Raw genomic sequence first — 25,051 nt, forward strand, 5'->3', positions numbered from 1 at the left:
TTTTATGTCCCCACTGAATCACGGAGCTTAGGGTTTATAAACTCTTTCAACTTAGTCTAGTTGTGGGCGCATAGACAGGGTAAAAAAAAATCAAGATAAGAAAAAAATATTCTATGCTACATGCTTTAGATGCTATAAAGTCATATATTTTTACAAACCTGAACAACCATTTTTGCAAAATATTTTAAGCACTAACAATGTCAGTCATGTTTATATTAGGTATTAAATATTAAATATTGACTGATTGAAAAGCTTTTTATGCTATCAGGTTCACTATATGTAGAGAATGCTTATCCAATCCGCAGCCCTGGACATCAAGTAGTGAAGCTTCGTAATGAAGATTGTAAACTTTTATCATTATTATGTGACTTATATATATTAACTATATTATATACTTTACAAGACTATTCCCCTTCATTTAGTACAGTACAGGCAAGCCAAAAGGTTGAACAACCACAACTTAAAATGGTCATTAACTGCCTTAACAATTAAGTGTTACAAAGCATACTAAAATTCTGCTTCCAGAATTTGTATCTATGTTTATCTTTTGCCACTTTGGTATCACAATGAAGACATCAAAAAAGTAGCGGGAGTGAAAGTCTAAGTTTCTTATATGCATTTATGTTACATACACATAGGCAAATATTATCTCTTTTAATTCAATATGAAATGTAGTTGGGAAGTAAAAGCACAATTATTACATTGACTGCAATTATAATAGCAATAGCAGTAGCAGTAGCACTTTGACTTATGGCAATCCTGCTGTGGGAAGTCAGCCCCTCCCCCCCCAGAAAAAGAAATATTTTGGGGAATATTAAAAAGGCAGAATATATTTCTCCAAAGGAATAACGGAGATGATCTTAAAGAAAGGCAGAAACCTCTCCCTCCCCCCAGCCAGAAACTCAGCAGAAAACAGGTTTGTAGAAATGCAGGTGTGACAATCCTTTCAGAAAGGCTGGAGCCAGGAAGCTTGGAGCTGATGGGATTAGAAAGACAAAAGATCCCTAGAATCAACAACACCTCACCCAAAAAAATCCAACACAGGACACAGTCATCAGCCACAACCACAGCCACAGAGAAGCAGGGTATGACCTTTAGGACATAATACGATTAACCCACCATTAGAATACCAGAAAGGCACACTGAACCTCAGGTCAAAGTTCATGCCACAGGAACAGGAAACAACCTCAAAAGCCCAAGAAGGTAGAAAAACCCCACCACTCCCAGCAACATGTACTGCTCCAGACCCTCAAGTCTTGTGTTCTGCTCTTCAATAAACGACAACCTTCTTTCTAAAGCAGTCTCCATTTTGTTTATTCCTGGCTTGGACTGGATCCTGATGAAAACTTTTCTTTTAACACTGCATTCTAACCACTGTGCCACCACAGCTCAGGGTATTAAAAGTAAAAACTAAGTACGCTTTGTCTTTATAATAGTGAACTTTAAGATACCCCTTTTTAAAAAAATGTGGAAACAAGAAGCACAAAATGTATAGCCTGTCATCTCTGCATTTAAGTAAGCTGCATTCAACAAAATATGGCTTGCTGAAAATTAGATAAAGAAACTACTAATTTCTTAAACATAAAGGAAAAGATAAACACAGATGTAAAATCAAGTCAAAATTTGCAACAGAATGTTCACAATATTAAAGTAATTGTTTAGAGGGTAATTTTAAAATTGATAAAACTAAAGATAAATGCAGAAAAAAGCAAACTCAGATTGTATAACAACAAAAGAAATGGTAAATATGATAAAGTTGAAAATAGAATATTATTATATTGTAAAATATTGTACAAAAATAATACGGTATTATGCTTGTATCTTTTATCTTTATCTTTTATCTTTATTGATTTTATTGTAATTCCTTTGACTGTTTTGACCTTCCCACAATCATTTGAGAGACAAGCAGCATAAATTATTAATAATATTTGTTTTTAGCTATTAAAAATGTTTGTGCTTATAGAACAAATGTTTGTATTGCTTACCTCCATTTCTTGTCTCAACCAATCTTCCATGTCAGGGTTTCTTCTAGCATGATGAGCTATCAGATCTGATCCTCCAATAATATTTGGAAGCCTCCCTGCCCCAGGATAAACTATCTGTCCCCAAAAAAACCAAACAAACACATCACTGTGAACAGAAATATTAATTAGTGGCAATAGTTGCAAAAGCAGAAGAAAATAAATGCAACTTTGGTCTTTGCTTCATTCAGTTCATAAATAAAATAATTCAATACAACATATGCCAGGATGAAAAAGTAATCACCCCATCAGACCTCATGTAGGAATTTGGGACCATTATTCCACGCTGAATTGTTTCAAGCAATAATATTTCACGGCTTTCTAGTATGAATTGCTCAACTCTTGGCTCTACCACAAATTTCTACGAGACTTAGGCCTGGACTGAACTTTTGAAAACACTTGTAGACCAGCTTGCCATTTTGGGATCACTGTCTTGCCGAATGACTCACTTGTATTTCAGCTTCAGCTGATAGACAAGATAGCTTAATACTCTCCAGTAAGACTCTTTTTTTTGTTACATTAAATCATCCAGGTTCTGAGTCAGAAAAGTTTTCTAAGCCAGGATTCCCACATATCACAAACACTTCCTGCATCAGAAAAAGAAGTTCCAACTGTGACAGATAGTATAGGTAGTCCTTGACTTACAGGCACAATTGAGCCCCAAATTTCTGTTGCTAAGCAAGATGATTGTTAAGTGAATTTTGTCCCATTTTACAACCTTACCTGACACAGTTGTTAAGTGAATCACTGTAGCTGCTAAGTTAGTATCATGGTTGTTAAGTGAATCTGGCTTCCCCGTTGACTTTGCTTGTCAGAAGGTCGCAAAAGTTAAATAGTGACTCTGGGACACTGCAACTGTCATAAATACAAACCTGTTGCCAAGCATCTGAATTTAGATCACATGACCATGGGGATGCTGCAATGGTCATAAGTGTGAAAAATCATCATAAATCCATTTTTTCAGTGCTGTTTTAACTTTAAAAAAGGTAAAGGTTCCCCCGCACATGTGTGCTAGTCGTTTCCGACTCTAGGGGCCGGTGCTCATCTCCGTTTCAAAGCCGAAGAGCCAGCGCTTGTCCGAGGACGTCTCCGTGGTCATGTGGCCGGCATGACTAGACGCCAAAGGCGCACGGAACGCTGTTACCTTCCCACCGTAGTGGTCCCTATTTTTCTACTTGCATTTTTTACGTGCTTTCGAACTGCTAGGTTGGCAGAAGCTGGGACGAGTAACAGGCGCTCACTCTGCTACGTGGCACTCGGGATTCGACCCGCCAAACTGCCGACCTTCTGATCGACAAGCTTTGTATAACCACTAAACAAATGGCTGTAAGTCAAGGACTAACTATATTAGGTTCTTGCTGTAGCAGGCAGTGCTTTGCTTCTGCCAGATATACTGTAACAACCTTCATCTAGGACCCCAACGTTATTCTTTTAGAACAAATTATCTAGTCATCCTGACAGCTATCAAAATTTTCTTTGGCAATTTTCTTAGTGAACAGTGGATTTCCATCTTTATAATTTCCTATAAATCCCATTTTTACCCATATTTTTTTTGGTGGTGGAGTTAGATTTTAGTCAAGGCAACAGAGACCAGAAAATTTCTGGATGTTTTGGGTTTTTTTTAATCTGGGATGACTTTATGCAGCGCCCTTGAAGTAATTTGGACAAAACTATCCTTCTATTAAGATTTATTATTGTTCCAAGTTTTGTTCATCCTAGGACTGTGTCTCTGACAATAGATCAACTGAGTCCCAAAACCTGTTCTGCACTGTAGGCAATACGATGCCTTTTTTTAAACAGAAAACTTCTGAAATTTCTTTGAGTGAGGCCTCTGCAATTGTTATGGTGAGAACTTCACTGTGATGAGGAAAGCAAAAGTTTGTGGGATTAATATATAGCTCTAGCTTGAATCATTTTAGCCTTGATTTTCTAATGACAACATATCTTTTAATTGAACTAACTGAACTTGGAGAAGATTTCTTTTTCACACTGACACACATATTGGACTATTATGTTTATGAAATAAAGGAAACAAACACCATTTTTATATTATTTGTTCACTAAAGGTCCTGTATATGTCAGCAGTACCTACAGTAATCTCTCAAAATGCTTTTACATATGGAAACATTCAGAAAATGCAAAAGGAGACAAATACATCGTAAAAATTACTAATTGTACATATGCAAAATCAAAGAGGGATAAAACAAGTTTAAACAAATATCCTTAAAATTTAATATTGTAAACAAGGCTCCCTTGTTACAGTATACAAACCTTTTTAAATTTTTTAAAGTTGTTCAGATGCCTGTAGTCTGAATTTGCTGGACAACTGATTTTCCTTGGTTGAGTAACAACCAATGATCTGAATTCCATTAGCAAAAGTTTACCAGGTAGATAACTTGAATCATCTCCACATTTATCTGTACTCTTATTTAGGGAGAGAAAGGAAGAGCAGTTAGGCACTAGAGTGTATAGGCACTCTAATTAAACTCTTATTATTAATGAGATTACCAAAAATACGCCCTCCCCCACTCTGGGGATTATATCCTAAATCAATATTTCTCCAAATTTTGTAATTAAATCCATTTCACCATGAAAAATTCAAACGATGTGAACTCATACAAGAATCATGTGCTATGAAACCTTCCTAACAACTAATTCATCTAATATACACAGGTATTTTTTCCTTTAAAAAATTCAGCATTCTGTTACAAAGTCACTCTGACAACTCTTGATCTTTTTTTCTCCTTTTGGACCAATGGGAAGATAAAAATATTACCTATTTTAGAGGCAAAAAGGAAAGCAACCATCGAAGTGGGTGCAATCTAGGGATTGTTTCCAATCTGGGAAGCTACATGCAACCCCTCAGGCTCTTGATTAGCCACCTCTGATTTAACTGTCTCAACATTTTCTAACAGACATTCCCTTTATAAATCTCCCAGCAGTCCTTATAAAAAAATAAAACAAAATGGATCTCCTTCTATACTCCTAATTCTAAAATGGAATAATTAGTTTGATTGCCTGACAAATAATAGCAAGAGTCAAAAACGGAGAATATTTGTAGCTCAGAGTAGAAATGAGGGGTCCTTGATGCTCTCTAAGCTTGGTTGTTTTCTTACAGATATTTCATTACCCAAACTAGGAAACATCATCAATTGCCAGTAAGGAATGGGTTTGCTCTGTTAATAGCAAGAAAGAGGAAAAGAGGCAGAAAACACATGACATATTTTCTTAACACTACCCCCAATATTGTTTTGGGTAAGAAACGGTTATTTAAAAAGCTTTGCTTAACACTTTAACCATTTTTTAATTTAAAAATATTGTTCCTTCTATATTCACCTTTTACTAAACTTATTTCTTCTATTTACATCCCACCTTCCTCCAAAGCTCAAGGCACCATACACAGCTCTGCCATTTTATCCTCCCAATAGCCCTGTTAAGCTTCAGGTAAACATAAATAGATTCCTTAGATCTGAGTCACTTCTTACAGGTTCTGGTTGTTCTTTTTTTATTTCTTCTTTCTGGTTTTCTGCTGGAAAGGATTCCTCATTTTTTTCCTGTTCAACAGAAAGATATATTTGTATATATTTGTACAAAAACTGTTTAAGTCCTATGATTAACATTTAGGTTTATATCCCACCTTACCATCAAAAGCTCAAGGTGGTATAAATAGTACTCACTCCTCCATTTTGTCCACACCTAATTCCATGGGTAAGTTGAGCTAAAATTAACTGGCTAATAGCAGTGATTTTGTACAACCGACAATGGATGTAACTTAACCTGGGTTTCCCCAGCTCTTCTCTAATGTGCAAATCATCACCCTACCCTGCTTCCCAAGAGAATTCCTTTCATGTAGCTCATGTACAACCATCATTCTCCCCCCCTGCTTTTTTTTGGAGTTCCTATTTCTTCATTTTACAGACAAGGTATTTTTGTATTATTAAGGGATAATATAAAAAAGTTAGCTTTTATTCATTAACAACCTGATTTAAAGTTGCTGCAGTTGCAACTATATCATAAATATCTGAACAGTCATGCTTATTCAGGCCCTGCAGATATATCCCCAACTCTTTTCTTATAATAAACAGGCATTTGCTTTTATTAAACCCACTAGCAGACTCAGAGTGCAACAGTGTCCTCCCTTTATTAACCCAGGATTCACTGATCCCATTAGTAGAGACAATTCAAGTATAATCATTGCCATTACTACAGTCCATGAATGCATTCAAACCCTTCTAAAGCTTCCCATATTTTGACCATCAATAATCTCATGAGGTTCCACAATCTTGAATTATTCTATTGAAAAATAATTATATTTCCTATTTTAAATAATCAATTTTAAGATAGAAATCACAAAGCAGCTGACACTTAAGTTCATGAATTCAAGAAAAATGCTTGAAATATTGCACTCCACTGTATTACTGTGATTTAAGATGCTTTGATTTATTCAAGATTACTACAATGTGATATTTTGTGTATGTGGATTTGTGTGCTTTCCCGGATTGCATATCTGTAATTGACAGTTACATTACATTGTGGAAACAGTAAATCAGCAGCTTAACAAAATTAGTATTATATATGCAAGAATAGATATGTGAAAAGTAAAAGGAAATTGTGTAAATGCTAACTGATTAATAGTGTGTCTGCAATTTAAGGACCTAATACCTGTCTTTCCTCAAAAATAAGACCAGGTCTTATATTAATTTTTGCTCCAAAAATTAGGGCTTATTTTCCAGTTAGGGCTTATATTTGGGAAATAGGGTACTAAGTGCGTCCGTCTGGCTGACTATCTTAACTGGGGCTTATTTTTCATGTGGGGCTTATATTACGAGTGTCCTGAAAAATCAGGCTAGGGCTTTTTTTCCAGTTGGGTCTCATTTTGAGGGAAACACGGTATATGGATAGATCCCATGAGAAAAAGCAGGTCTCACCAAAAATCCAGTGGCTTCTATTTTTGTTTCTTTGTTTCTTAAAGTGCTTTCTTTAAGATGCAGTTTTACTTTTTTCTTTGCATTTTGAGTGTTTTGCTCATCCTGATCTCCTATATTCTCTTCTGGGTCCAACTCTTGGCTTGCAAATACAAGTTCTAACGAAGCTTCATCTTCAACAGAGTCCTCTATTTTTTTTCTCTTCTTTGATGCAGGCGTTTCAACAGGAATACTTTCCATTCCTGTTTGCTTTAACTTGTTATTTTCCACTATTAAAGATTTTCTTGAGTCCATGTTTGGGTCACTTACTCCTTGTGTTGCTGCACACTGTCCTTTTTGAGAATCCATATTATTTTCCCATAGCAAAAAAGGTACAGATGATGTTTGATGGGAAACCTGTGACAACTTCTTCTCCATCTTTGCATGTTTTGATAATGGTGTTTCTACATCCTCATTCCTTTCTCTTAAAGTAGAAAAAAAAGACTGAGAGTTGATCTTACTTTGAAATACCTTTCTAGTCAACAATAGGTAATTGAATAAATACAGTTGGAGGACCTATGGATATTTCAACAAGATAAGGAAGTATTTACATTTTATAAGCAAGACCAATTCTAAATTCTACCAAGTTCACATCACTCTGTAATAATCATTATTGGAATAAATATCAAATAAGAGCTCCCCTTAAGACCTTAGGAACTAAGTTAGCTAACATAAAAATAAAGGTTAAGAAAGAGAGCTTATTTTTTTAACCCTTAAGACTCAAGTCAGAAAAAGCATTAATGTACCTTTTTTTAGCAGTGGCGTGAAAGTAATTTTTAATTGAACCGAGTTGCTGTGAATCTTTCTGTCTGTTCCTGCTGTGACTTGAAATTTCAGAAGATAAGCATGTTAGACTGGTGAAGTCAGCTCCATGTGTCTTCTTCAGCTCGGGCAGGATTTTCCCTCTGTTTACACTTCCTGCTCCTTCTGGAGTCTCCCTAACAATAATATCCTGTGACTGGATGACAGGTGGTTCTGTCTTTGTTTTCTCTTGCGATAATTCAATACTGTAAAAATGAAACAGATTCGAAAAAGTAATAATCAAAACTGAGATAAACACACTCCCTGAACTATAATCCATGAAGCCCTGAAAATAACTGCAGAATTCTAAATTGTCTCGACATGTAAGAAAATGTTAACATAATACAAAATGGTGTGATATTTTAAAGTCTTATCCCTATCAGAGTTTGCCTCCTTACTGACACTCAACGATTTTAATCTTTTCCTATTATCTAATATGAGAAAAATGCTATTATTTAAGACTGTATGTTTGCATGCTATTTCAAAGAAAATGGGATATGTTGAAACAATTAAAAAAATTAATTGCCTGGAGTGTAAGGGCTATATAAAAATACAGAGGAAAATCGACTTCCGGTGGCTGCGCGGCGCCGGAGACAGCCTTCCCGGGCTGCCCGCGGCTCAGCTGTTTGTTTTTTCGCCCGAAACAGCGCCGATCAGCTGTTCGGGCGAAATTGAAGCCCCCTCCTCGGGAGAAGAGGAGGGGGTGAGGTCTCAGGTAGGGGTAGAGTTCTCCGGGGCCGCCTGAGCTTGGAGCTTGGGCGGCTGTAGGATTGAACTCCCCCGAAGCCTGGGCTGCTCCCAGCTGGCCGGCGTCTCTGCTCCGAACTTCTTGGAGCAGAGCCAGGCGTCTGCGAACCATCCCTGCCTGAGGAAAGAACTATGATTTAAAGGAGCAGGCAGAGCGGTGCAAGAGGGAAAGGTGAAGAGGATTATTTTACTATACTTTCTAGCTTTTTGGACTTTTTAAACTTTAATTAAAAGTGCGTCATAATTGAGGATTAAAAGATGGCGGCTAAACCTCCCCCTAAAACTCTTCGGAGCGGTGGATCCTCGCCGGTGCAACAATCATCACTACAGGCGTTGCACCCTTCTGAAGTGCTGACACCGAAGGATTTACGAGATGCTCTGGATAAACTTTTGGAATCAATCAATCAATCAATCGGTGATAAATTTGCACAGATGGAGGAGAAATTGGAGAAATTGGAGGAGAGAATGGAAGAGAGGATGGAACAGAAGTACAGCGTGATGAAGGTAGACATTTTGTCTTCAGTGCATAAAGTGGCGGGATGTGTGGAAGAATTAGATGAAAAAATGGATGATCTGGCTCAAAGGAACGCTATATTAGAAGTAAAAGCACGAGAGAATGAAAATGCAAGAGACAAAATGGAAAGGGAGTTAAGCCTATCCCAATATTACCAGATGCAGTTTGCTGTTAGAATCAGAGGGTTAAAAGAGAATATTAAAGAAGATCTAAAGCAGCTGATTTCTGAGGCTCTTGAAGTGGTGATAAACCAGCCAGCATCTGAAATAAGAGCAGCTATGGATAAAGTGTTTCGGGTGAATTCATGGATTGCCAGACAGAGAAAATTGCCTAGAGATGTGGTGGTTTATTTTGCAAAAAGAGAGATTAGAGATCAAGTTATACAAGCTGCCTATGATGCTAAAGTCGTGATCGCTGAACAAGAAGTCTTGGTTTTAAAAGAAATTCCTCCAAGGATTTTAAGGGGAAGGAAGGACTATACATTTCTTGTGCATGAGCTTAAGCAAAGAGATATAAGGTTTAGATGGGAGATCCCGGATGGGCTGATGGTGATGCATGAAGGTAAAAGGTATCGGCTGATTACTGTGAAGCAAGCGCGTGATTTCTACAATAACGTCTTAAAGGCAACCCCATCAGCACTTCTGGAAGCTGGAAAGGGATCGGGAGAAGGAGAACATCAAGAGGATGAAACAGAGGAAAGTGGCCCTGGAGTAGATCAAGATACAACTTCTTTGGATGATCCTAGAGAGCAAAGAGTAACGCGTGCTGCTTTAAAACGAGCAAAGAAAATAAAAGAACAAGATCAGCAAAAGTCTTCAGATTCTTCACAACGTACGCAAGCTGTGGGAGGAGCACGGCCTAAAGAAATTAGCCCTATCAAAGCTGTGCTCCAAGAGCTTTGGGAGGATATGCATGGCAACTAAATTTCTAACCTGGAATGTTAATGGACTAAATTCACCGCAGAAGAGGAAGAAAGTTTTTCAATATTTAAAACAATTTAAGATAGATGTTATATGTTTGCAAGAAACGCACATTAGAGTTTTGGATCAAAAGTATTTATTGAACTCGAGACTGGGTACGCAATTTGTTGCCTCTGCAGAGAATAAGAAAAATGGAGTGGTTGTTTATGTTAAAAGTGCCTTAACAGCAGACTTAATTGAAGTAGATAAGCATGGAAGATATGTTATGATTGAGCTGTTGTTAGAAGGCAAAAAGACGCTTCTAGTTGGATTATATGCACCTAATCAACAACAAGCGGATTTTTTTAGTTTGCTCCACACAAAGCTTACCCAGTTGGATTATAAATCTTTTATTCTTATGGGAGACTGGAATGGTGTCTTGGATGCACAGTTGGACAAGGCTGGAGCTTTTAAGCGCATTCCAAGTCATGCTAGATTGCCTAAATCTTTTTTTTGAAATGAAGGACGACCTGGAATTGAGAGATATTTGGCGTGAGAGGCATTTGCAGGAGAAGGATTATACTTTTTATTCTGATAGACACCAATCTTTTTCGAGGATTGATTTTATTTTGTTGACTAATGATTTTTTTTTGAGAACTAAAAAGGTGAAGATTTGTGCAAGAACTATTTCCGACCACAGTCCAGTTTGGTTGGAGATTGATAAGGAGAAAAGAGACAGGCGCTCATGGCGTGTAAATGAGAATTTGTTTAGAAATCAGAGAAATGTGGAAGAATGCAAACAGCGGATGAAGGATTTTTTTGAGATTAATATGAATAAGGGTACCTCTATGGATATGGTTTGGGATGCTAGTAAGGCATATATGAGAGGGGTGTTGATATATATGAATAATAGACATAGACGTGTAATGGAAACTAGAAGGAAAGAACTGGAGAATGAAATAAAGGAAAAAGAAAAGGCTTTGATTCTGAATCCAGAGGATGTGAAGGTTAAGGAGGCTATTAGACTGCTAAGAGGACAATTTGATAAATTAATGGCAGATCAAGTGGCAACCAATCTGCGGTTTGCTAAGCATAATACTTTTTGCAACGCTAATAAGCCAGGCAGATGGTTAGCTTATAGACTGAGGAAAAAACAAAGGGCCTCTAATATAGATAAGATTGAGTATAAAGGAAGGGTTGTGTTTCAACAGAATCTTATTAAGGATGCTTTTGTGGATTTTTATTCGAAATTATATACTAAAGAGGAAATTAATGTAAAAGATATTGATATATATTTGGAGAATGCTAGCATCCCAGTTCTTACGCAAGTACAAAAAGAGGGGATTAATCAACTGATTACAGAAGAAGAAATTCTTACAGCAATTAAGGAATTGAAGTTGGATAAAGCGCCAGGTACGGATGGCTTGACTGCAGCCTATTATAAAAATTTGCAATTTGAGATGATAAAGCCGTTAAAGGAACTGTTTCAGACAATTCAGAGGGAGGGAAAGGTGCCACCGTCTTGGAGAACAGCTTTTATTTCTTTGATTCCGAAGGAAGACCAGGATGCTACTCAAGTTAAAAATTACAGACCGATATCGCTTTTGAACACAGATTATAAGATATTTGCTAAGGTTTTGGCTAATAGACTGATGAGGGTTCTGCAACAGGTGATTCATGGGGATCAAACGGGGTTTATTAGTGGTAGGCAAATGAAAAATAATGTGAGACATATAGTTGATGTTTTAGAGTTTTTGGAAAGGCACAACCAGATCTCTGCAGCGCTAATTTTTTTAGATGCTGAAAAGGCCTTTGATCAATTGAATTGGCAATTTTTGTTGAAAGTTTTAGATAAAATGGACTTTGGGGAAAATTTCTTACAGCCGATTAGGGCATTATATCAAAAACAAACTGCCCGAATCATAGTTAACAATAGCCTGACAGCAGCATGTAACATTGAGAAGGGCACAAGGCAGGGGTGTCCGTTATCGCCCTTGTTATTTGTGTTAACATTAGAGATATTATTGGTTAAGATTCGGAGTTCGGGAAAAATTAAGGGGATACAAGTTGGGGATCAGGATTATAGATTGAGAGCATTTGCAGATGATCTGGTTGTTACAGTGACCCAGCCAGAGCACTCTGTTGTGGACCTGATGGAGATAATAACACAATATAGGAAGGTTTCTGGATTTAAGGTAAATACACAGAAAACTAAAATTTTGGCTAAAAATATGACAGTTTCACAGAAGGCTCTCTTAGAAGGATTAACTGGATTTGAGATTGTTAAGAGGGTTAAATATTTGGGGGTGATTTTGTCGCCCTCTAATACAAAGCTATATAAAAATAATTATGAAAAACTATGGGGGAAAATTCAAAAAGAATTGGAGAGTTGGCAAAAATTGCAATTGTCTTTGTTGGGACGGATTGCAGCAGTGAAAATGAATGTCCTGCCCAAATTTTTATTTTTGTTTCAAATGATACCGATTCTTAAGAAAGATTCTAATCTGGAGGAATGGCAGCGAGGTATCAATAAATTTGTGTGGGCAGGGAAAAAGCCACGAGTTAAACTTAAGATTATGCAGGATACTCGTGAGAGAGGTGGCCTTAAACTGCCTAATCTTAAATTATATTATGAAGCTGCTGCATTAGTAGGAATAAGTGATTGGATTAATTTGACGCAAGGGAGGTTATTAAATCTTGAGGGCCATGATTTGTGGTTTGGCTGGCATGCATATTTGTTGTATGATAAGAAGGTAGACAATGTGTTTAGGGTGCATATTTTAAGACAGGCATTGCTGAGGGTTTGGAAGAAGTATAGGCATAAGTTGAGCTGCAAGATACCATTGTGGGCAATTCCAAAACACGCAATAGAAAATATTCATGCTGGCTTCAAACATGATGTGACTACGTACAAGGAGATTTTAACTTTGGAAAGAAATGTTTGGTGTTTGAAATCATATAGCCTCTTGCGAGAAGAGAAGGTTGTTCAAAATTGGTTTCAATATATTCAGCTACGGGCCAGGTGGAAAGAAGACCAGAAAAATGGTTTTATAATGACTGATGAAAATTTGATAAAGCAAGTTAGAAATCAGGGATCAGCACATATCAAACGGATATATCTTGCATTGATAGAGATTGATTCAGAGACAGAGCTTGTTAAGGATTGTATGATAAAATGGGCCCAAAACATCCAAGAAGTTATCACAATGGACATGTGGGAAAAGATTTGGGTGAGGAACGTAAAATTTACTCAAGCTCAAAATCTAAGAGAGAACTTTTATAAAATGTTTTATAGATGGCATTTAGATCCTAAAAAGCTTGCAAGTATGTATCCGAATTACCAGCCTAAATGTTGGAGGTGTGGTGATGAAGATGCAACATATTTTCACATATGGTGGACATGTAAGAAGGTTAAGGCTTTTTGGATAAAAGTCTGGTGGAATATGCAGAAGATTTTTAAACAGAGGATAAAGTTTTGTCCGCAGCTTTTTTTGTTGGGAATAATTGCAGACGCTACAGTTGTGGACACTAAGTTGATGTTGAACCTAATTACGGCAGCAAGACTTTTGATAGGCCAATATTGGAAGAAAGAGGAATTGCCGACCATAGAAGAGTGGACTTTAAAGGTTTCCGACCTGGCAGAGATGGCGAAGATTTCGGCTTATTTGAAAGATCATTCGCAAGAACGCTATATTATGGAATGGAGAAAATGGATTGAGTTTATCCAGAACAAGTATAGGGTTAAGAAGTTTTATGTAGCATTCGAATAAGTCTTCTTTCGTTTTTTCTTTTTTCTTTTAGTTTTTTATACATAGTCAATATTGTTAAGGTGTGTCTTATCCTATATAAGCTAGAGAGTAATGGATTTTAGATTTTATAGTGGGTAGTATATGGATGCTTATGATTGCCTTTTTATAGATATATACCTTGTATTTAGCTCTGGGAAGTCGGGGGGGGGAGGGGGGGATGGAGGGAGGGGAGGTTGGGGGGAGGTAGGGGGGGGAGTAGGGAGGGGGAAGGTGGGTTTGTTAAAGGAAAATTGTATTTTAAAACTTTTTCAATAAAAAAAAAAAATACAGAGGAAAATCCATGTATTTAAATATAATCCAATTAATATTCCATTGCAATTAATGTTGACATACTAAGTGTAGGTTGCTATTTTGTAAAAAAAAAAAAGTCGTTTGCTGCAAATAACTAATTTCAACAACCAATTCCTATGCATGTATACTTAGATGTCCATCCACAATTGACTGATTATTTATTTACTCATTTTCTATATCTATCCATCTCAGCCAAGATTTGAATGAAACACACAACTAGATTCTTTTCAACATGCAGCTTAATTTTTAAAACAATCATTTGATATTACAGAAGTTGCTACACTATACTAAACCACACACTATATGAGTTGTCCCTAGTTTCAACAATTACAGAAGATAAGAAATTATAGTTTAGTAGCAACCCAAAAAAACTCTGAATGATAATTTACAGTAATGTGTCCATCACTTCATCCATTTCTGTGTCAGCTACATATGCAGTGATGTCCTCTTGGTTGGAAGCCATTGTTGTTTCCTCCACTGCCACAATCCGAGACTGACTTTGTTCAGCAACATGGGATGCTATGGTATCAGTTTTTATATCTGCAATTTAGATATGAAGGTAAAAATATTCAAATAAAACTATTTTTAATGCTGCTAATGATACAATATTATTAGCATCAAGCTTTCAGGTATTCTTTCAATCAAATTATATGCCAAAAATCCAAGAAACTACATGCTCATATTTCAGGCTTTAAATTAACTAAGCCATAAATTATTTAAACTTGACTTCAGTAGGACTTGAGTATTTAAATCTCCAATCTAGTTTTTTCTGATCTGCTCTTATTACTGAAGAATTGTGTTCTAACAAATGAACACTACCCACCAACTAAAAATCCTAATATTGGTGCTGATATACAATTAACAATAATCCCTGTTTAGTTAGTGGTCATGATTAATGTTCAGCCTTTCCCCATAATTTTGTGCCAGTCACTTTCTTCAACTAAACACAGATCACAGGGTTCCTGATGTGAGTTAAAATTAAAGGAGAAAGCACTATTTATGCTGTCTTGAATTCCTAAAGCAAAGGTAGATTATAAATCTAACAAATTATATTTATGATATTTGCAACCCACAACTCCATGGCAGTTCCCAACATAAAACATAAACAATAAAGTCCACTATTATTATTGTAAATCACAACAACCTTCATATCTGGTTTAGTACAACGTAACAGCTAACAGTAATACTAGGAAGTATTCAGATAAAGCAGGTCTGATGTAGCCCATGGTTTTGTGACCCTAATCACAGGCAAATAATGGACTCACAGTAAATGTGAAAGTTTGTGTTGGACTAAATGGTGTTTCAAAAGATGGGCACTGCTTAGTGCTGCCAATCAAAAGGCCCACACTTATTTTGTATTTTTTTCATGAAAAAAAGTTAGAAGACAGAGAAACATATTTTGGAAAAAAAGAGGAAAATTATAAACTTCAAAATGCAAGTTTACAATGACAGCGTCATTTGCTAGCATTCCACATGAAGGTCTATATTCAAAACACCATTTGTTCATAAAATATATTGAATTACAAGATAGCTTGGGAGAGCTATCTAATCAAACTTACAGAACTACTGAGATGATAACAGGAGTAACAGGAGTGGCAGATCATGTCTGCTGTTATATAAATCTATCTGAACTGGAATTAAATCTTAGGATAACAGGCTTCATTCATCAATATCTTTTATTAGAAAACTATTCATTAAAACATTCTTTGTAATGTCAACTTTTAACATTTTCCCGTCTTCTGAAATATTTTATCAAAAGAAAAAAAGAAAATAATTACTTTTACTGTATAAAAAGGGAAATTGTATATGTTTTTTTCTTTTTTGCTCAAATGACTTTAATGTATTGATGAGATTATAACTGTTGCTGAGCATCCTGAGATTTTGAAAAAAGTTTGAGTTACATCTAACTCTCAGCAAAAAGATTTCTTTCCTATATGGAAGGAAATTAGAAATTATTTCAGAAATCCTCTCTCAGGTTAGTCAGTGCTGATGGGTTTTGGTAATTTACAACTCACTTTTTCCTATATGTCGTGAATTTCAGTGTACTCTCTCATAAGTAATTGGAGGGGATTACACAATGCATAAACACAGAAAAAAGGACTATCTGGTTACATTCTAGAAATAAAATGCAAATGCATGAGATTCACAACAATTGTTTTTATAAATTGGAATAAGCATGGTTTGCTTAGGCATTGTTTGTTGAGTAAATTCATGGGGGGAAAAATTAAAAGAGAGAAAGAACAATATTTGAGGGGGGTGGTAAAGATGAAAATTACTTTCATACTGTACATTCATTAAAAATAAAACCAAGCTGCAATTTAGTAAAACAGGTAAACAACCATCTTAGTGCTATTCACTAAATATCAATTAAACAAAAGACTAATAAGAAAAGATAAAACAAAGTGAAAAAAGTATTTTTGTTACCTCCACTGGGTGAAATTTGAGGGTTACAGTATTTTTCTGTAGATGCAAAAATAACTGCTAAACCGATTTCTGCCTCTGAAATTGTTCTGTAATTCTTCCTAACAGAAATAAAATGAGTTATCAAAAAGTATCATTCATCTAAAAATATCTAGAAAAACATTTAAAAACAGACTTTTACAAAGAATTCACAGTAGCACAAAAACATTCAGGTAGGTTGCTAGATCTTCCCCTACTCTTTAAAATGCTTTCTTGAAATATCAGTGATCAATTCATTTTTAATGTATAGTTTTAAGTCTACAATCTATAACTGTGCCAGTTTTTAAAACCTAAGGGTTCTCATATAAAAAAAATTAAAAATGATTTTTTGTAATTGGTTAACCCTTTAATCAATCAACTGATTTTTTTTACTATTTCTCATTGGACAGTTATATCCAAAGCCTTGATAGTAAATGAACACATATTTTCAGAAGATTTTGGAGGTTACAGGAACCTTAGTATGTTATATGGAACCTTAGAATGTCAATACTGTATATGCATGATCTTGAAAGTTTATTTCAAAATATTTCAAAATTTTGTTCTGTAAAAATACATTTCACTATACAACTGAGAGTGGGTTAGCTAGCAAAAAAACTTTTAGAAATCCTACTAAATACAGCATAAGCTAAACTAGAATCCTTGGGGCAAATTGATTAAGAGTTTTTTCATTTCATCACACAAATTCCAATAGTACTTTCTTGCACAAGATAATAAACTATGGTGTAAGATGAATATCTCTTTTACATGTTTAATTTTGAACCACATCTCAAATGTTGTTGACTCAGCAATTCTGTCTGAATCATAAACATACGCCACACCTTTGCAAGGCAGCTGTGATGTTATCTATCCATTTTTTGTCCAAGGTAGAAACTGATGCTTGGGAGTTTGTAGAGCCTACTTCAATGACACAAGTGTTAGACGTTATTAAAGTAGCAGCATCTTCTGTTTTGTCAGTCAACAGTTTTGCCTCTCCTCCTCCAAGTTTAATTGCTGAATTCAATTTTGCATGCTGGAATGAAATTAAATTTAAAGAACTGAGCTGGTATTAATGTGTAATTTTTAATAATAAATATACTGGACATTTCAAAATTAAACATTAGAACAACAAAAAGAGGCCTCTCTAAACTGCAATAAACAAATGTTAAGTACAGGTAGTGCTTGATTTACGACCATTCATCTAGTGAACATATGAAGTTACAATGGCACTGACTTGTTTTTCACACTTACTACTGTAGCCTCGCCAGGGTCATATGATCAAAATTTGGATGCATGGCAACTGGTTCACGTTTATGACAGCTGCAGTGTCCGGAAGTCATGTGATCATCATTTGCAACCTTCTGACAAGCAAGACAATGGGGGAAGCCAGATTCACTTAATAACGGCATTGATTCATTTAACAACTGTGACAGGAAAGGTTGTAAAATGGAACAAATCTCACTAAAAAAAGTGTCTTGCTTAGCAACAGAAATTTTGAGTGCAGTTGTGATACATTGTTTTGTTCTGTCTATAATGATACCTTCTTAAAATTGATATCTAGGTAGCTAATAAATAGGGAGCTAATACACTCTAATAATTGAGTGTTGTATAGTACATAAAATAATATGAGTAGGCAACATAAGAGAGAAGGTATACGTGCCATTTTCAATTTCTTCAAAGTGATAAGCATAAGAACAAGTCTTGAATCTTTTTGTTTCCTTTCAGGTAGTTTTTTTTATTGGACCCTTAAAAACTGCATGTTCATTTGCCTTTGATTAATGAGTGAAACTCAACAGGTAACTTTAAATAAACCAAAGCAATTATCTGATTGAAAGTCAAAGACAGAATTCTAAGAAATTCTAAGAAACCTTTCCTCTTAGATCATACATGGTACATATATGCAATTATCTACTAAGGAATCGGATTTGTTTCCTGCCTTTATAATGACCACAAACTAAAATTAGATCTCTATGAAATTTTAATATTATACGCTTTGGTCAAGGTTACCTACCTATTTTTCAAACATATGCATCAGATCTATTGAAATAATTTCTGGTCCATTCACATGATCATGCCTAAGCTGCTTCCATCTCATCAAAACCCAAACAAAATATCAGCCAGGGGAATCTACATGAATGAGTGGACATCTCAGATATTCTGTCTATGTGAAGAGTCCTTGGGTATAATCACATAAGCACTCTACCACATTCATTCAACCTACACTAAGATGTAGTCCCACTCATCATTCACATGAAGGGAGTTATCCTTTTTTTCTTTTAACTAGAGGTCTTATTTGATCTTTTTGCACATGGGCAAGAACATTAAGGGATAGATCCCCAGAAATTTTTGCTCCTTCCTCCTCCTATTAAGGAGCAGGGATATTGTTTTCAAATAAATCAATACAATATTCTCACTGAAAATCTAATACATGCTATACTACTTTGTTTTCTCAAATAACAAATTCAACAGAGGGGCACAATATATCAATATATCAAGAACCTATCTAAAAGTAAGTTGAATCTATACCAGGGATGTCCAACCTTAGCACTTTAAGACCTGTGGATTTCAATCGCCGAATTCCCTAACCAGCATAGCTGGGAGTTGAAGTCCACAAGTCTTAAAGCTTCAAGGGTGGACACCCCTGATCTAACAGAACTCCTGTCATAAGAATACCTTTAATTCTTTATCAGGCTTTGATTAAAACTAAAGACCCAATCAACTTGTTCTTTTGGCACTCTTCACATTGCAATTGCCTTCACTGACATGCTTTTCAGCTTCTCACTCTAACCTATAGTATCATTGGATTTCAGGTTGTCTTTCATCCATGTATGAATCAATTCCACCCCCACTTAGCCCCTTGGTCTAGTTAAGGCTTTGAATAGCGAGCCATTTACCTGCTTTGCCGTTAGAAACATAAAAGTTTTTCCTCTGAAAATAGTTCTTCTTCTAGGATACTTGGTAAGATCTATATTTTCATTCTCAATACTTGGTTCATCAACCTGTGGGAAAAATCTAAAAACAAAAGACACTGTTATAAAAAATGTAACTTATTTATAAAGAAAGACTTTCTTTAAAAACAAAGCTTTTCCCTCAACCTTTCCTCTATATTTGAAAATGTTTTAATATAAAATCTTAAAATATATTCTCTTCTCATCATCTTATCAATCCCTGATTGAGATTCTATTTGGCACTGTCCTTTGTCTTGGGCATGTTATTAAAGCAAGCCTCGGATGAAAACAAAGATTATTACTCCCCATCAAGCATCTGTATGTCCAAAAGTTATTTATTAGATTCACAGTATTCCTCGATTTATGACTAGTTATTTAGTGACAGTTCCAAGTTATAACAAGTCTCCCCAGGACTACTTACAATCCAGATTTGAAGTAATGCTCAGATTACTTCCAGTTTCCAGCAAAGAATACCCATTGCAGACAATGGATTTGCATAGCGACCATAGTGTTTGCTTATTATTAAATTTGTATAACACCCATGTCATCACTGAGTGATTCTAGGTGGCTGTGCTGATTCACTTACGTCATTAAAAAGGTTGTAAAAAATCAGGCAAAGTCAGATGGTGACCTTTTTAACAACTGACATGATGTAGATAGTAATTCCTAGCTCAGAGTCATAAATTGAGGACTACCGGTACTTTGTATCCCACCTTTCTTCAGGAGTTTCATTTTTGTCTACAGAGTGATTGTCTCCAAAACCATCCAGGGTTTTTCTGTAGCTAATGGTGAACTAGAAGTCAACATCTTCATCATTATACTAGTAAGGATTCCATGATGTACCCACAGTATACCATTTATCAGAGAAAAAGTTGATGGATCCAAAAAGATATGTGATATTGAAATGTGATTAAAGTGTTCAAATATGAGCTCCTCTTTAGTGATAATATTCATTTCAATTTTAATTATCAAATCTCACAAAACTGTAATATTTAAATTCATAGGTGTTTTTCTGCTGATATCAATATGTACTGTAATTGGATATATATATATATATATATATATATATATATATATATATATATATATATATATATATATATATATATATACCGTATATACTTGAGTATAAGCCGACTCGAGTATAAGCCAAGACCCCCAATTTCACCCCCAAAAACTGGAAAAAGTTATTGACTCGAGTATAAGCCGATCCGCCGTTCTGCAAGCCTCTGCCGCCAGCAGAGGCTCGATCCGCCATTTTGCAAGCCTGAATACACAGGAATACCCTGTGTGGCCGCGGCTCTCGGGGAAGCCATGGCTGTCCGCTTCCTCGCTCCACGCTGCCATTCGGGGCCCGTGCGTTCCCCGGGCAAATCGCGGCGCCCAGCAGGCGAGGAAACACGCCCGCTCCAGTCGCCCCCCCTTCCCTCAGGAGACGCGAAGCAAGTGACCGCCCGGAGCTTACCAAGGACTTGCGCGCGGCTGAGGCTTCGGTGCTTCCAGGATCACGCGCACCTCTCCCAAGCCGCTGCCGTCCGGAGACCTGCCGAAGTTTGGGGAGGTTTGGGCGCCTCCCCAAACCTCCCCAAACGTCGGCAGGTTTCCGTTCCTCCGCGCAGACCTGCCGACGTTTGGGGAGGTTTGGGCGCCTCCCCAAACCTCCCCAAACGTCGGCAGGTCTCCGTTCCTCCGTTCCTCCTGCCGACGTTTGGGGAGGTTTGGGGAGGCGCCCAAACCTCCCCAAACGTCGGCAGGTCTGCGCGGAGGAACGGAGACCTGCCGACGTTTGGGGAGGTTTGGGGAGGTGCGCGCGTACCTCCCCAAACTTCGGCAGGTCTCCGGATGGCGGTGGCTTGGGAGAGGTGCGCGCGATCCCGGAAGCACCAAAGCCTTGGCCGCGCACAAGTCCTCGGTAAGTTTTTTTGTTGACTGGAGTATAAGCCGAAGTGGAATTTTTCAGCCCAAAAAGTGGGCTGAAAAATTCGGCTTATACTCAAGTATATATGGTATATATATATATATATATATATATATATATATATATATATATATATATATATATATATATATATATATATATATATATATATATATATATATATATATATATATATATATATATATATATATATATATATATATATATTCATATTTTACAGGATACTATTTACTGCACAAAAAAGTATTATTTAAAATCTTTGTTAATGTATCTACTCCCAAGGCTTACATTGACTTGAAGATATTAGCGTAGAGATCCCTATAGCAACTTGATGCAATTAAGCCAATGATATTCTTAGATTAATTGAAAATACCTGGTAGCCTCCCAAAAGTGCACATAGCCCTGTATCATAAATGTAATATACACACTGCAAATTAAAATCTATATTAAGCTTAGTTGTATACAGCCTGTAAGAAGAAATAAGTGCAAATGGCAAAAGAAATAGATATTTCCTCTGTGGTTTATGTAACAGCCATGAAAAATGTTTTAGTTATGTAATGGTCCTCATAATGAAAAAATGGGAGGATATTGATATAGGTAATGACTGTTTGAATGGATTGAAACTCAAATACTTTGGCCACCTAATGAGAAGGAAGGACTCACTGGAGAAGAGCCTAATGCTGGGGAAGATTGAGGGCAATAGAAGAAGGGGACGACAGAGAATGAGGTGGCTGGATGGAGTCACTGAAGCAGTAGGCGTGAGCTTAAATGGACTCCAGAAGATGGTAGAGGACAGGAAGGCCTGGAGGAACATTGTCCATGGGGTCGTGATGGGTCAGACACGACTTCGCAGCTAACAACAACAAAATTTTAATGGAAGTCCTGTAAAGATTCTCAAGACAGAAACAACTGTTATCATCATTCTCTGACAAGTGAAAAAGTTAAAGATGTCCTCTGGTTGATCTAGACAGCCAATGGTTTTATGGATATAACCATGTTGTTCACTTGGCAGCAATGCAAAAATGTTTTGCCACTGCATTTTTCCAGGACATTCTTCAATTTTTCATCTAGCCTGATATTATCTGCTTATCTTCCATACCAGTCTAACCAGGGTTAATCTTATTTAGCTTTTAAGTCCAGACAAGATCAGCCACATGCTGTCATCTAAGGCTGCCTGATAAGTGGAAGTTTGCAAAGTCAAATGTTGTAACCTTTAAATCTCATGAACCACCTTCAGCCATTTCAACCTCACTGGAAGTCTTCTTTCATCAGAATGGATTATTCTGTGTAATTGACCCAACTTTGAAACATAGTCTTAATTGTAATAGGTAGCTTATACTGTAACAGTCCTTTTCCAAATTAAACCAATTGAATTACTAGTGGAACAGCCCTTTTCAGAGCAGTTCCAAAGAGTGCAGCAGGAAGGCATAACATTTAGTCCTCAAAACATTATGCACCCTTCATTCAATAACCTTCACCCAGAAAGTGGGTGATGGTACAAGCTAAATCTTTTGACTTCTCACAACATTCAAGAATATCAATCAGTTTTGCAGGTTCTGATACTTTCTCAGTGGACAATTATAGTATGCAATATAAGGAGAAATATTTTCTGTTTCCATGAAGCTACTGGAAATACTGACTGGGAGTTATAGAAAGAGCTGTTGTTAATAAATAGATGACATTCAGCTTTTTTTTCTATTGGAACTGAGTATAATGGCTGATTAACATCCTGAAATCTGTAATAGGGCAGGTAAGCATGAATACATTAAAATATAATCCAGGCAATTCAAAGCTATTTTTTATTGTGCCCCCTGGAGAAATGTTTACACCTTACAGGCTAAGAATTTTGTGATGCTTACAGATTATATAACAGATTATAATTACGTGTCCGTAGTTCTGGATATTGCTTTCAATAATGTCACACTTTCAATTAAAAGTGGATGTTCATCAAGGGATATACCTAGTTTCTAAATTGAGAGCAGAGTCTATCTTTTTTAATTCATGTGGTCTGCTTTGGAAATGTTTTTAAAAAATCTGTTTCTTTAAAGTCAGGATGAAACTTTGCAGGGTATATATGCCAAACAATTGATCAATCCTCAATTTACAAAACTATTTTCTGGAACAAAAATAAAATCAAGACAAGTAAGAATTTGCTGTCCTCCTTGCTTGTCTCCCAATTTAATTCATTCATTGAGATAATCCAGACTAAAATTGGGTTTACAAAACTGAAATGTTTGTTTTTTTTTGCTTTGGCATAATTCAGAAACAAAAATCTGTGTCTTCCATCAATGTCAAGATTATATCTTTCATTAACCCTAGATTTGTAGAATTTTCATCATCTGAGATTTATTAAATCTACATAAATCAATTTCATTGATTTAAGTAGGTGGGCTTTTTGGACTTTTAACCTTAAAAGATACTAAGATACACATGGAGCTGGATCCCACTGTCTCATTATTGATCCGTCTATTGTTTAAATTAGTATTTTTATGCTTCATTGTTCCCTGCCTAGATAAACAATGAATTGCAGAAAGAATGCCATTCATTAACACAAGGCTAGAAATAGTCAATAGGAGAATTTAAACTATTTTCTTATGAAATAATAAAAGTAGCATTTCATGTAAAATGAATTTCAGATACAATTAAACAAATAAAACTTCATACACAGTCAAAAAGATACCAAAAAAATTAAAATGTATTATAACCTGATACATACAAACTTATTGCAATATATAGCACATGATTAATTTATCTTGGATAGCTACATTTAATCAAGGCATACTTCAGTAGTTTGGAAAGTGAATGTAATCTCAGCAAATGTTAACTGATAAGATTATTATAACATGAAACATTAAAACTTTTTTAAAATGAGGATGTACCTTAGAACTTATTACCTTTCAGGCAGTGGTAACTGTTGCTTTGCTTGAATGGCTTTGATTAATTCATCAAAATATTCTGGCTTCATAATTGGTCGACCACAAATCAGTGCACATATTGTCTACAACAAAAGTGGGAAATTATAATAATAATTCATAGTGGTACAAAACATGTAATGTCTCTGATTTTAATTCAGGTTCTTCTGCCTATTACAAACCATTCTGCTTCTAAACTCATTCACTATTGATCATATTCTAAACTGAGTTTCCCTTAGAAAAAAGAACAGAAGTCCTATAATAAATTCTACCATCACTATAGAACAATTTGCACTGTTTTATTACTTCCTCCAGTCAGTACCTTAATTTTACAATACAGTACAGCCAATTCTTCTACAAAAGGATTCCCATCAATACAAATAGTTTAGCGGCCACAATTGAGACTGGCAACTCAGTCATTAAACAAAGTGCAATCGTCACTGGGCTTATGGTCTTATATCACTGGGTTCCTTTGCTTTACGGTCATTTTTCATAATGTCATAACTGCAAACAGTTGCTAAACTAGGATGTTGCTTAAACAAGGACTACCTGTATTTTCAGTTGCCACTATTAAATATATGGGTTTTCTGGACAAATTGCATTGGAAAATTTTCCAAAAAAATTCAGAAAAAAATGTGTTATGCAAACAAGTACAATTTGATTTAGAATACACATAGTTCTTGGGCTATGTCCATAGTTAATTGAAATTATTAGTTGAAAATGCTGACTCAAGAAATTTTTGCGGTCAGCAACTCTATTAACTACCTCAT

General features: G+C 35.9%; 1 protein-coding gene across 2 annotated transcripts in view; it reads right to left on the reverse strand.

The window, feature by feature from the left end:
* The window catches only part of NBN (nibrin), a 41,481-nt gene that overhangs the window by 6,588 nt on the left and 9,842 nt on the right, over nucleotides 1–25,051 (reverse strand). Inside the window, exons 5-14 of one of the 2 annotated variants that reach the window (XM_081323009.1) lie at nucleotides 24,264–24,367; nucleotides 19,377–19,494; nucleotides 17,325–17,515; nucleotides 16,471–16,568; nucleotides 14,436–14,586; nucleotides 7,732–7,992; nucleotides 6,950–7,409; nucleotides 5,507–5,575; nucleotides 4,293–4,445; nucleotides 1,986–2,099 (exon numbers count right to left, since the gene is read on the reverse strand). In XM_081323009.1, the coding sequence (XP_081179135.1) occupies nucleotides 1,986–2,099; nucleotides 4,293–4,445; nucleotides 5,507–5,575; nucleotides 6,950–7,409; nucleotides 7,732–7,992; nucleotides 14,436–14,586; nucleotides 16,471–16,568; nucleotides 17,325–17,515; nucleotides 19,377–19,494; nucleotides 24,264–24,367 (1,719 nt within the window). Of the gene's footprint in view, nucleotides 1–1,985; nucleotides 2,100–4,292; nucleotides 4,446–5,357; nucleotides 5,576–6,949; nucleotides 7,410–7,731; nucleotides 7,993–14,435; nucleotides 14,587–16,470; nucleotides 16,569–17,324; nucleotides 17,516–19,376; nucleotides 19,495–24,263; nucleotides 24,368–25,051 lie in introns of those variants that run through there. The other variant, XR_014025845.1, reaches the window with a different exon arrangement.

The sequence above is a fragment of the Vipera berus genome (assembly GCF_964194415.1).
Source record: "Vipera berus genome assembly, chromosome: 3".
Classification (NCBI taxonomy): Eukaryota; Metazoa; Chordata; class Lepidosauria; order Squamata; family Viperidae; genus Vipera; species Vipera berus.